Consider the following 14,737-nt stretch of genomic DNA (forward strand, 5'->3'; position numbering starts at 1 on the left):
ACATCCTTCATAAATCAATTTCCTGTATATGCCATTTCCAATTTTGTAATCAATTGTCAAGTTCCACAAAAATGGGCCTGTTAATATTTTGATTGGAACGTTATTGGACTTATGGATTAATTTGAGATGAATTGCTAACTTATTGACATGAAGTCTTCCCATGCATAAATGCAGTATTGTTGGGAGACCCAATCCACCATGGGCCCTGAGCATCCCTGCATTTTCTTGCTGAGTATGCCAAAAATGCAAGTCCCTGAAGACTGTTTATCTGAGCCATTTCTCAGGGTCATGTTTGCAGTAAAGGATGAAGAAGTATCTCCCCACAGACAAAGAGCAGGCTTGCTTCTACTCTCCATAAAATCAGTGGAGCTTCCAAACTCATTGTTCCTCTCCTGTAATGCAATCCACTATGTGTGCAGCCATCTATCATGAGTCCTTTACATCATCCTTGTGGGACTTGGGGGAGCATTAGGAATAGATGCAAACCAACATGAAGCTCTGGTTACTGCTTTTGTTGTCAATAATAAAGTCCTTAGTCTCTCACCCAAGAGTCTCATGTCTTATGCCAGAATCCACGAAACTAGGGCAGGCTAATGTCTTAGCTTGTATATAGGCAAAATCCCAGACCCTGTGCAGGTCTTGACAAGTATATTTCTTCACTTTCAGATATTTTTTAAATGTCCTTTAGTACAATTTTATACTTTTATGCGTAATGGCTTGTTCATATTTGTTAGCTATCTTTTTAGCTGCCTTATAGATTTGGGGGCTACTGTGAATGGGTTATTTTTTCTGCTGAATTTTATAATTGGTTGTTGAATTCTACATCCTTTTAAAACATCACTAGTGTAGCTATTCATATGGAATAATGTATTCTTCCCTCAACAGACTGTTGACTTCTCTTGAGAGCAGAAACCATGCCTTATTCATGTCTGTATTCTTCCAATGAAATATTTAGTTCAATTAACATTTATTGAACATCTACTATGTATCAGTTGCTAAATAAGGAGTGAGAGGCATTTAACCATCAATAAAACAGGGTACCTGCTCTCAAGGAGTTTATAAAATGTGAAGAAGACCAAAACATCCACAGACTATTACCATTAAGAAAGTTATATTATGCATGATAGCAGAGATATAAACAAAGTACTATGGAAGTAGGGGCAATTCAATGTGATTTGGAGGATTATAGAAGTTCTAGTACCATATGGTGTATTTGAGTTGGGCCTCACAAGGTAATCAGCATCCAGACTAGTACAGATGGAAAGCAAGGGAAGGGAGATGACTTCTCATACCATGCCTGGCATTCAAAGTCATCCACAATTTAGCCCCAAGCTATTTTTCTGAACCCAGATGTTTAGTCCTCGAGGAGATAGGAACTAGCCTCTTATCCATTAACCCTTTCCCAAACTCATAATATTTGAGTTCCCACCTGTTGCTTTACATTGTAACACACTGATTAAAAGCAGAAGATTTAGAATCAGATAAATTTGGATTCTGGCCCAGGCTCTATAACTTACTGACTATGAGATCTTGGGCAAATGAAAACTAGTAATGGTGCTTATCTCACAGGATTGTGTGATAGATTAGATAATTCTTGTAAAGCTTTGGTATAGTACCTGGTACAGAGTATGCACTCAGTATACATTAACTGTTATGAATGGTAACTCTATTTTATCCATCCCTCTGGTATTAATTCTCAAGTCAATCAAAACACACTTATTGTATATCCACAATGTGTAATAGATTGTATTAGATATCATGGAGAACACAAAGATGAATAAGACCCTTCCTCTGCCCTCAGTGACCTGTCAAGTAAAGGATATAAAATGTGTACACAAATAATCATGAGGCAAGGCAAATTAAAATACCTGGATTTTCTCTCTGGCCCTCCATAGCATGAGGAAGTTGGAACATGATCACCAAGATTGCTTCCAAGTCTAACATGATTGTATGACTTCTATGATTGTAAGTGCTACATCAAGGTTACTAAGTACCAGGGGAAAGTGGAAAAGAGGTTAAACCTGATTCTACCTGGAAGAGTCGGGGATGCCTGCAGAGAGGAAATGACATTTGAATTGTGTTATAATAGACGGGTATCATTTGGTGAAGGAAGAAATGGGAGGAATGGAATTCCGTGAAGAGAGAAAAATAAGAACAAAGGGAAGTGTAGGGCACACTCAGGGAATACCCAGTAGTCTTGTATGGTTGGAACATTGGGCTTCATAGTGTTTAAGTAGGGAAAAATATGGTGGAAGCAGTAAACTGGTGTCAGATAATGGAGAACCTTGAATGTCATGTTAAACCATTTGGATTTTATCTATAAGCTGTTCACATTGGAAGGTGGTAAAGAGATCTGTTAAAAAGAGTTGTGGCAGTTGTTCAGGTGTAAAATAAAAAGGGGCTGAACAAGGGCTGCGGGTCTAATAACAGAAAAGAAAGGACAGAAATCTTTCAGCATTTTCCTTTTTTTTTTTTGGTCGCACTCCACGGCTTGTGGGATTTTAGTTCCCGTACCAGGGATCAAACCAGGGCCCTCAGCAGTGAGAGAACAGAGTCCTAACTACTGGACTGCCAGGGAATTCTCTCAGCTTTTTTGATATACTACTTTGTGTGTATTGTTGAATAATTTTTAATCAAATATTTCTTCACGGCAGGAACCATTCATTCATTCTATAAATATTTATTGAGTACCTACTATATGCAAGACACTCTTCTGGGCACTGGAAATACAGTGGTGAATGAAAGAGTCAAGGTCCCTATATGTTAAGACTCTTTCTGTTGAAAGTATCAAAAAGTGATGATACCACTGGAAGTGGGAAGACGAGGTTCAGGTGGGTAGGGGAAAATAGAAAGTTCAATCTTTGACATATTAACTTTGGGATGCCTACAAAATATCTCAGTGGAAATGTCAAGTAAGCAGTTGGATATAGACATCTTGAGCTTTTTTTGTGCTCCATCCCACAGTTCTTCTCCATTAACATAGTAATTTGTTTAAGGTGAAATGTTTACTTTTTGAAAACTTGATGAATGATTGGCATCTTTATAGATAATAGTATATTATATTAATCAATATATATTTTATTATAATGACTATGTCAATATGAGGGAGCAACACATATAAACTGATTTATTAACACAAGGTGTATATTCTTGCTTAAAACAAAACAGAAGAGCATTACCTATAAGAAACATATTAAAATCCCATTCCTGAGAATCCTCTTTATTGTTAGCAATTTTTTAAAATTCAGCAATTAGTAAAAATCCAACAGAAGATATGTTAGACACTATGAAAAATATTATGAAACTTTGAGAAACATTAAAATTAGAGTCTCAACCATTGTTTTTGCTTACATTAAAACTCAACAGTTACTTTTGCTCAAATTAAAATCTCAACAATAATTTTTGTAGAAAATAAAATCTCAGCAACTATTTTGGTAGATATTGATAAGAACAGTTAAGAAACTCTTGAAGAACAAAAATGAGGTGGGAAGACTTTCCCTATCAGATAGCAAGACTCATTACAACGTTACAGTAATTAAGGCAATACCATATTGGCACAAGATTAGACAAATAGATAAATGGAACAGAACAGAGAGGCCACAAATATTCCAAAGAATATATGAACACTTGACATTTGACAGAGTTGGCATTATGAATGAGTGGGGAAAGGAGAGATTTTTCAACAAATGATATGGGGCAATTGGGTACTTGTAAGGAAAAATAATGAAATTGGACGTCAATTCTCACACTCCATACAAAAATTAATTTCAAGTATATTAAAGACCTAAATGTAAAAGGCAAAATTATAGAAATTTCAAATGTTAATAAAGGAGAATATCCTCATGGTGTTGGGATAGGGAAGGATTACTTTGAAAAGACACAAAAAGCACTATGGGGCTTCCCTGGTTGTGCAGTGGTTGAGCGTCAGCTTGCCGGTGCAGGGCACGTGGGTTCGAGCCCTGCTCTGGGAGGATCCCACATGCCGCGAAGCGGCTGGATCCGTGAGCCACAACTACTGAGCTCTGCGCGTCTGGAGCCTGTGCTCCGCAACAACAGAGGCCGCGATAGAGGCCCGCGCAACGCGATGAAGAGCGGCCCCCGCTTGCTGCAACTAGAGAAAGCCCTTGCATAGAAACGAAGACCCAACACAGCTAAAAATAAATAAATAATAAAAATAAAGGAATTCCTTTAAAAAAAAAAAAAAGCACTATGGATAAAGAAAAAAAGATTGATAACTTTGACTATAGTATAATTAAGGACTTCTGTTTGTTGAAAGAAACCATCAGGAAAATGACCAAAAAATAAGAGACAAAGTGGGAAAAGATATATGCAACACATATAAAGGACAAAGAAATAAAGTTAGAATATATAAATAACACCTACAAATTAATTTTTAAAAGGCACACTACCCAATAGAAAAAAATTGGCAGATGTATTGAAAAAATGCTTCACAAAATAATAACTCCTAACGTCTGATAGACTTATGAAAAGATGCTCAAGAGAAGAAAAAGAAATAAAAGGAATCCAAATCGGAAAAGAAGAAGTAAAACTGTCACTGTTTGCAGATGACATGATACTATATAGAGAGAATCCTAAAGATGCCACCAGAAAACTACTAGAGCTATTCAATGAATTTTGTAAAGTACCAGGACACAAAATTAATGCACAGAAATCTCTTGCATTCCTATTTCTAACAACAAAAAATCTGAAAGAGAAATTAAGGATACAATCCCATTTACCATTGCAACAAAAAGAATAAAATACCTAGGATTAAACCTACCTAAGGAGACAAAATACCTGTATACAGAAAACTATAAGACACTGATGAAAGAAATTAAAGATGATACAAACAGATGGAGAGACGTACCATCTTCTTGGATTGGAAGTATCAACAACGTGAAAATGACTCTACTACCTAAAGCAATCTACAGATTCAATGCAATACCTATCAAACTACCAATGGCATTTTTCACAGAACTAGAATAAAAAAATTCACAATTTGTATGGAAACACAAAAGACCCCGAATAGCCAAAGCAATCTTGAGAAAGAAAAACGGAGCTGGAGGAATCAGGCTCCCTGACTTCAGACTATACTACAAAGCTACAGTAATCAAGACAGTATGGTACTGGCACAAAAACAGAAATATAGATCAATGAAACAGGATAGAAAGCCCAGAGGTAAACCCACACACATATGGTCACCTTATCTTTTATAAAGGAGGCAAGAATATACAATGGAGAATAGACAGCCTGTTCAACAAGTGGTGCTGGGAAAACTGGACAGCTACATGTAAAAGAATGAAATTAGGACACTTCCTAACACCATACACACAAATAAACTTAAAATGGATTAAAGACCTGAATGTAAGGCCAGACACTATAAAACTCTTAGAGGAAAACATAGGCAGAACACTCTATGATATACATCACAGCAAGATCCTTTTTGACCCACCTCCTAGAGAAATGGAAGTAAAAACAAAAATAAACAAATGGGACCTAATGAAACTTAAAAGCTTTTGCACAGCAAAATAAACCATAAACAAGATGAAAAGACAACTGTCAGAATGGGAGAAAATATTTGCAAATGAAGCAACTGACAAAGGATTAATCTCCAAAATATACAAGCAGCTATTACAGCTCAATATCAATAAAACAAACAACCCAATCCAAAAATGGGCAGAAGACCTAAATAGACATTTCTCCAAAGAAGATATACAGATTGCCAACAAACACATGAAAGAATGCTCAACATCACTAATCATTAGAGAAATGCAAATCAAAACTACAATGAGGTATCTCCTCACACCAGTCAGAATGGCCATCAACAAAAAATCTACAAACAATAAATGCTGGAGAGGGTGTGGAGAAAAGGGAACCCTCTTGCACTGTTGGTGGGAATGTAAATTGATACAGCCACTATGGAGAACAGTATGCAGGTTCCTTAAAAAACTAAAAATAGAACTACCATACAACCCAGCAATCCCACTACTGGGCATATACCCTGAGAAAACCATAATTCAAAAAGAGTCATGTACCACAATGTTCAGTGCAGCTCTATTTACAATAGCCAGGACACGGAAGCAACTTAAGTGTCCATCGACAGATGCATGGATGAAGAAGATGTGGCACATATATACAATGGAATATTACTCAGCCATAAAAAGAAACAAAATTGAGTTATTTGTAGTGAGGTGGATGGACTTAGAGACTGTCATACAGAGTGAAGTAAGTCAGAAAGAGAAAAACAAATACCGTGTGCTAACACATATATATGGAATCTAAGAAAAAAAAAGGTCATGAAGAACCTAGGGGCAGGACAGGAATAAAGACGCAGACATAGAGAATGGACTTGAGGACACGGGGAGGGGGAAGGGTAAGCTGGGACGAAGTGAGAGAGTGGCATGGACTTATATAATTACTACCAAATGTAAAATAGATAGCTAGTGGGAAGCAGCCGCATAGCACAGGGAGATCAGCTTGGTGCTTTGTGACCACCAAGAGGGGTGGGATAGGGAGGGTGGGAGGGAGGGAGACGCAAGAGGGAAGAGATATGGGGATATATGTATATGTATAACTGATTCACTTTGTTATAAAGCAGAAACTAACACACAATTGTAAAGCAATTATACTCCAATAAAAATCTTTAGAAAAAAAAAAAAGAATCATGTACCACAATGTTCATTGCAGCATTATTTACAATAGCCAGGACATGGAAGCAACCTGAGTGTCCATCAACAGATGAATGGATAAAGAAGATGTGGCACATCTATACAACGGAATATTATTCAGCCATAAAAAGAAACAAAATTGAGTTATTTGTAGTGAGGTGGATGGACCTAGTGTCTGTCATACAGAGTGAAGTAAGTCAGAAAGAGAAAAACAAATACCATATGCTAACACATATATATGGAATCTAAAAAAAAAATGGTTTTGAAGAACATACAGGCAGGACAGGAATAAAGACGCAGGCGTGGAGAACGGACTTGAGGACACGGGGAGGGGGAAGGGTAGGCTGGGACGAAGTGAGAGAGTGGCATTGACATATATACACTACCAAATGTAAAATAGATAGCTAGTGGGAAGCAGCCACATAGCACAGGGAGATCAGCTCAGTGCTTTGTGACCACCTAGAGGGGTGGGATAGGGAGGGTGGGTGAGAGACGCAAGAGGGAGGGGATAATGGGGACATATGTATATATATATAGCTGATTCACTTTGTTATACAGCAGAAACTAACACAGCTTTGTAAAGCAGTTATACGCCAATAAAAATGTTTAAGAAAAAGAACAAAAAAAAATCATTAAAATCAAATGAGAGGCCATTTTACACCCACCAGGTTGGCAAAAATTTTAAAGTCTGATAATAACAAATGTTGCCAGCAGGTGGAGCAATGGGAACTGCTAGTAAGTGTAAATTGGTGCACAGCATTAGGAAAAGTTAGTCATTAGGAAAAGTTAGGCATCATCTAGTAACATTGAAAGTGCCCATACCCTATAAACCAACAATTCCACTCTTAGGTAAATATCCTAGAGACGTCTGTAGTTATATACACTACTAAGAATATTCATGGTAGCATTGTTTTGTAACAGTCAAAAACTGGAAACAAGCAGAATGTCCCTAAAAGTTTTCATGGATAAATTGTGGTATATTCACACAATAGTACATACAAAAATAAAAGTGAAATAACCAAACAACAGTGAGATACCACTATACACATGCTTGAATGGCCAAAATTCATAACACTGACAACATCAAATGCTGGCAAGGATGTGGAGCAGCAGGAACGCTCATTCATTGCTGATGGGAATGCAAAATGGTATAGCCACTTTGGAAGGCAGTTTGGCAGTTTCTTACCAAACTAAACCATATGCTTACTATACAATCCAGCAACTGTGCTCCTTAACATTTATCCAGAGGAGTTTAAAACTTACAGCCACATAAAAACCTGCACACAGATGTTTATAACAGCTTTATTCATAACTGCCGAAGCTTGGAAGCAATCCAGATGTCTTTCGGTAGATGAATGGATAAATAAACTGTGATAAATCCTGACGATGGAATTATTATTCAGTGCTAAAATGAAATGAGCCACAAAAAGCCATGGAGCAACCTTAAATGCACATTACTAAGTGAAGGAAGCCAATCTGAAAAGGCTACATACTGTATGATTCCAACTATATGACATTCTGGAAAAGGCAAAACTATGGAGATAGTAAAAGATCAGTGGTTGCCAGAGGTTGGGCGGGGGGGCAGAATAGGCAGAGCACAGAGGATTGGGGGGGGCAATGAAACTACTTTGTATGATACTATAATGGTGGCTACCTGTCATTATACATTTGTCCAAACCCATACAATATACAGCCCTAAGAGTGAACCCTAAGGTAAACTGGACTTTGGGTGATAATGATGTATCAATATAGATTCGTCACTTGTAACAAATGTACCACTCTGGTGTGGGATGTTGATAATTGGTGAGGCTATGTACCTGTGGCAGCAGGGCGTATATGGGAACTCTCCCATACCTTCCTCTCAAATTTGCTGTGAACCTAAAACTTCTCTAAAAAACATCTTTTTAAAGTAAATTTATCACAGTTTAGAAAAATGAAATAACTACAACTACCTGCAACAATATGGATGAATCTCACAAATAATATGAAAGAAGTAGTCACAATTCCAAGTACATAAAGTATATACAGTTCAAATATCTGTAAAATAAAACTGTGCTCTTTAGGGATGCTTATACGGAATGTTAGGGAACTGTTGACTGAAACTGCCCTCCCTGGCCAGGCAGGATAATAACTGCTTGCATGAGTTATCTCACAACAGGAGGTCCTGATAAGGAACATAGAACTGACAAGCTACAGCCAGCCAGAAGAATTCAGGAGGGGCCAAAAGGAGGGAGGACATGCCAGCCCATAATATGTTCTGCCAACCTCCCAGAAACCTTCACGCTGGAATCCATCTTGGCTGAGAGATGCACACGCCACCAGGAAGGACCCTGAGTCAGACCAAATATGGGCACAGGCAAGATGACTGGCCAGAGACAACCCAGAAACTAACTCCACCACCATAAACCCTGAGACTGCGAGCCATGTGGCAGAGCAGTTCTCCTGTGTTCCCTTACCCTGCTGCCCAGGTGCTCCTCCCCAGTAAAGTCTTTTGCTTTGTCAGTATGTGTGTCTCCTCGGACAATTCATTTCTGAGTGTTAGACAAGAGCCTACTCTCAGGCCCTTGAAGGTGTCCCACTTCAGGGAACAAGAAGATAAATCTATAAAGAAAAGTAAAGAAATGATATCATAATAGTCAGGATAGGAGTTATCTCTAGGATGGGTGGAGGAATGTCATCAGTGAGGGGCCTGGAGTGCAGGAGGACTAGGGGTGGCGGTTATCAAGATGTTGCATCTCTTGTTTTGGGTGGTCATTACATGGGCAAGAGCTTTATAAATGTTCTTTTAACTGGCAGTTCTCTTCTGAATGTTTCTCTTTTCCTAATGAAATAGAAAGTAAGGTCATGAACTGGGACTGAGGATGAGGGAGGAGGTGTTGAAGGTTTGAGGAAAAGGAAGATGGTATGAAAGAAACAGAGAAGTTGGAGAGTGAACAGAATAGGGAAATACAGTATTTTTTACCTTATTCTTTTAGGAAAACTTTTCACTTTTTTCCTGAGTTATCATGCTTTTTATCTCCTATATAACATTATTTTATTAACTTTAATATACTACACTATATGCAGTTATCCCAAACACATTGTTAAATTATAATGCTGTTTAATGTTTAAAACTAAATGTTAAAAGCAAAATTAAGTCTTCATAAACCATATACTTATGATAATAGCTGTAATACATTAGTTACTTATTATTTCTTGAGCGTTAGGAAGCTGATGTAGTTTATATTTAGACAAAAATACACAGAGCTCAGACAGGGATTTTTATTCTTTTTCTTTCAACTTTTTGTACCAAGTAGCTTTAGTGTTAACTTCTATATTTTATAAGTTTTAAACAGACGTAGGTTTTTATTACCTCTTCATTTTATTGATCTCAAGTCCAAAGGCCATTTTTTAAATGTCAGAAAATATAATATTAACACCACAAAACTAAATATTGATATTTAAAATTACTAGAAAACCATTACACTCTTAAATTTTACTTAGAAGATTTAAATGGGGAAAGTTGATTGGTCTATATAATTTTGGAATTTTACGTAGGTTTTTATATGAATCAATTTGTAAAAATAAACTATTTCAATTATAACATGCTTTAGTTGTAAATTCATGTTTATAATTGCATAGCTTCAAGTATTAACACACATAATGTAAAGTATTTAAAAAGGCAAATATAGTAAATTTAAACAATTATCACTAATGTAGCTTTAAAATATGCCATGAGTTTTCATTTTCTAATATTCTGTAATAACAGTGCCAGTGTCATAGAGATAAAGCTCTTAGTCTTTTAAAAAGCATTTGAATCTACAAATATTGAATCTAGAAATATTAAAAATTGCAACTCAGATAGTTCAGGAAAAAATACCATGTGTGTGTAGACAGAGAATGAGTGCTCAAATAATAAAGCAAATGGTGTAAAATGTTAATAGTAGGTGACTTTGGGTAAAGGGTTTATGGGTATTCTTTAAACTCTACTTATGCTGGCAACTTTTCTAGAAGTTCAAAATTATTTCTAAATAAGAAGTTAAAATGAAGAACTGACACATGGACTGACACAGTGACATAAGTGGAAATGGACAGTGTACTTGGAGATAAATGCATCTCTTGAATAAAAAAATTGGGGGAGTACGATAGTTTATCCCCTTCTTTTCAGCTTGAAAACCAAAGCCATTAGCTAAGTAATGATTTTTGTAAATACTTTTTTTCATTCTGAAAGCTAGCCTTTAAATAGAAATAGCTGCTCTTCTACTTTTCCTTCCCTTGTACAAACTCTGTGTTCCCCATACTTGAATCTGCAAGCAGAGTACTGTCCCACCCCATCTAAGTCTGCACAGGGATCAGACATGGGAACTCATCTACAACGATTCTGGACCAGCCATTTTCTGTTGACCTTGCTGGCAAATGCTTTCTGATCTCATATTGCTTATAGCTGTGTCTTTAATTTCTTTGATATTCAGTGAGGAATCCCCACAGCTAGGATCTACAGTCAGATCATTATAAATGACAATTTTGGTTTGGTAAGGAGGTGCAAGTGGAGATCATTACATGATATCATCTATAAGGGAAAAACTGCAACATATGTCATCTTGGAAATCCTCAAAATTCCAGAGTTAAGATGAATCGGACCATTAGGCAATGTCTCTGTGAAATTTCAGATCCTACAGTGTTGTCAACAACAAACATGTCACCAATAACACAAACTCATCAAATGTCCCAGTTGAAAGTCATCTTTAATTATTGTTATTATTATCATCATCAGCAGCATCATTATCATTAGCACAAAACTAAATCCACTAATAAAGCAAAAACCACACCCCAAAGGCAGGTCTTAATGACAGCGAATCAATAACATTATCTTCATGTACAAGGGACAGCACCCTGAGGATAAAGACCATATCACAGCTTGATAATCAATTCAATAATTCAGCCAACATTATTGAGCACCTAAGCACAATGGGAGATTTAAAAATGTGTACAAGAATCCCTGCTTTCAAGGAGTTTTACAGTCTAGTAGGAGGTATTGAAGAACATCAAGAACACAGGACCACATGAAATCAGTGACATAATGGAATCAGTGCCACATATGAATATTGGAGAGGGGCATCACACGAGACTAATGTCACATTCAGTTAGGGGCAATCAGAAAAGGCTCCTTAGAGAAGGGGGCATCTGAGCTGGGCTTTGAGAAACTGGAAGGATTTTGGCAGACTGGCATGTGGAGAATGGGTATTGCAGGTGGAGAAAATAGTGTGGGCCAAAGCATGGCCATGGGAAAGCTAGTGGCATGTTTGGGGAGGGAACAATAGTCCAGTTTGGCTAGGATATAGGATCTATGTAAGTGGGAATGGTGTGATAAAATGCTACAAGTTTTATGGGGACCATATTTTGAATGGCTCTGAATGACAGGCTACAATTTCAGATCTTTAACTTATGTCACAGCAACTATATTTATCCACAGCAATAAAATATGCAATTATTTATGAAGAGATATAGTCATTTCAGTTCCAGATTTCTTAGGGAAACTCAAGTGGTTTCTAGGCAATGTTATTGCCTTGCTATCAAAAATGTCCCAGCATTTAACACCAATCAACCTATAGTAGAATTTTCTATTCTGCATGCAACTAAACCTCTTCCCTCAAAGTCTATTCTTCCCATCCATCCAGGACCACACTTCTTCCCACTCCCACCAGTTCTTGTGGCACATGATCAGTTGAGGCAAGTCTAACTCAGGATTTCCAGCCATAACTGCTACCCTGAAACTAGTACCCACAGCCTTGAGAAGTGAGAGTGGTGGTGGCAGGAGTAGTGAACAATGTCATGAAAATGTACCCATCTGAGAAAGTCTACGGAATCCCCATCCTAAGAGTCAAGCTTAGTTCTCCGAAATTGGAATTCCTGGTCCTCCACTCAGTTTGGTCCAGAGGACAACTGGAGGGGTCCCAGAACTCACAGTGCCTAATTAAGGTCATCTTTTAGAGTTTCCTCTTATTCACATCTTTTAGAGTCAGTGAATTCCTTAAAGGAATGACATTTCATGTGGGTTACAAATTACTTAAAGGCTTCCTGGGTCTCAGCCTGTTGAAGCTGTGGATAGACCAGGGTGAATTTCTTTTGCTAACCAAGGAACACTGTTGGCTTTGTCTTTGCCCAACAGGCTGGTAGTTGGGAACTTCTCGAGTGCACTGACAGTTGAAAGATGCTAAAGAATAGTTGTATTAGGTGACCAAGCTAAAGAAGTAAGCTATTTAAACCAACCCAGGAAGGCTTAGAATAACAAGCTGCCATGGCCACACTGCCTGCAGCTAGTCAGTCTTTCAGCTCTTTCCTGGAACGATACCTCCTCTGGAGGAAGTCATGGATAGCAGTAGTGACCCCCCATGTCACGCTGGACCTTAGGATGACCAGGGAACCTCCACGGTAGATCAGGAACACCTTTCGGCCCCGAGTGTCCCACACATCCTGGGCAGAGGCCCACAGGCTTGGCATGCTCTGCCAGCCAATATGGGACTGCATATTGGCAACTAGCACAATCAGAGGATACAGAACTAGGCAGGTGATTGTTCCATTGACACTCCCAGACACCAAGGCAGGAACCCAATGGGGCAGGCCTTGCTCTGCCAAGCTATCCTGAATGGGATCCTTGAAGGAGAAATACAGAGCACTCCCCAGGCTGTTCCTGAGAAGGACAGGCCAGAAACCACGATAGTAACCCAGCGACAGCCGCCCCCAAAGCCCATAAGAGTGGAATTCCTTGAGAATGCTGAAGGTGCTGGGAAAGCGAGCTTGCTTGCGACCATCCTGGAGCACATTTTGCACCCTTTCAAAGGGGCTGAGTGCCACAGCCTCCACTACACCAGACATGAGCCCTGCAGCCCAGCGGTGTCCCAGGGAGTGTGGCCCAACAGGGGAGAGACAATACAGCAAGCTATCATAAGTCCCAAACAGCAGAGTCCCTTGCAACGTCTTGGAGAGAAGAGGCGGGTAGATTCCCCGGTAGAAGTATTGAGGGCCTTCATGCCAAAGCTGCCGCACAGCCTCTGACACCGCCACAGCATGGATCTGTTGCCGGAACACAACCTTATAGATAGGAAAGGTCAGAAAAGTAGACATAAAGTTGGAAACGGCCCCAAGGGCGTAGGCCTGGGAGTGCCAGCTTCTCTTTCCTGGAGACTCTGTTCGTGTCCAGTGCTGAAGCTCCTTCCCAGGAGAGTGGTTCTGTTCCCCCATGCTGAAGATAACTGGGTGCAGAAGGAAGAGATTGGCAAGAGTGGAAAAAAAAGAGGTTAGACTGACCAATGAAATCTGTTGGTGAGCATTTTCATTGCTTAGTTAGAAACAGAGTTCCAAGAAACTCAGCTCTAAGGAAACAAGCAACTTGGGGGGCCAGTTTCTGAGAAACAAGCGCGCTCTTAAGAAAGAATTCATCCACTTTAAATTAAAACAAAGGCAGTGAGTTTTGCTGAACAGAGACACCTCTACAGTGTTTTTCTGATCCAGCAAATAGTCTCATATTCAAAGAAGGTTGAAGGTTGAAGAAAATAAAATTGGGAAAGGAGGGCTCCAAAACCTTACTGCATTCACCACATGACATCTTGCATTTGATAAACTGTTAAAATAATAAGTTGCTATTCTCTTTCCAAAAAGTGGCACTATCTTGTAGAGACAGAAAGGCATTCAAAAGTTGTAGTCCAGTACTTTCTCTAAAAGTTGGTAGTAAATTTAGGGAGCGGGGAATCTCCTTGCCTCTCTTTCTGCAGATTCCTGACGATGTGGTAGCTGTTTCATGGCAACACCCCGCCCCCCTCTCCCAATTGAGGAACAGAAAGATTAGCTGTTCCTGGAAGTTTAGCATGAAAAGGCTCCGTACCTGACAGTTTCCAAGCTTAACCTTGTAGACCTGTAGCTATATAACAGTGCAGGGGTTCTCAGAGTACTTGCTACTGACATTTGGGGCCAGATAATTCTTTGTCATAGGTGCCTGCCCTGTGCATCGTGCAATGTTTAGCAGCATCCTGGCCTCTACTCACTGGATGCCAGTAGCACAAGTTGTGACCTACCCAGCTCTGACAGACAAA

The 14,737-nt window shown here is 38.8% G+C and overlaps 2 protein-coding genes across 2 annotated transcripts in view; both read right to left on the reverse strand.

Annotated features, from left to right (window-relative positions):
* TMSB15C (thymosin beta 15C) overlaps nucleotides 1-14,737 on the reverse strand; it is a 58,072-nt gene that overhangs the window by 9,038 nt on the left and 34,297 nt on the right. The window lies entirely within an intron of this gene.
* Nucleotides 11,417-13,894, reverse strand: SLC25A53 (solute carrier family 25 member 53). The gene has a single exon (XM_059910007.1). It carries the CDS (start codon nucleotides 13,887-13,889, stop codon nucleotides 12,969-12,971), a length of 921 nt encoding a protein of 306 aa, XP_059765990.1. The 5' UTR covers nucleotides 13,890-13,894; the 3' UTR covers nucleotides 11,417-12,968.

Source organism: Balaenoptera ricei, chromosome X (assembly GCF_028023285.1).
Source record: "Balaenoptera ricei isolate mBalRic1 chromosome X, mBalRic1.hap2, whole genome shotgun sequence".
Taxonomy (NCBI): domain Eukaryota; kingdom Metazoa; phylum Chordata; class Mammalia; order Artiodactyla; family Balaenopteridae; genus Balaenoptera; species Balaenoptera ricei.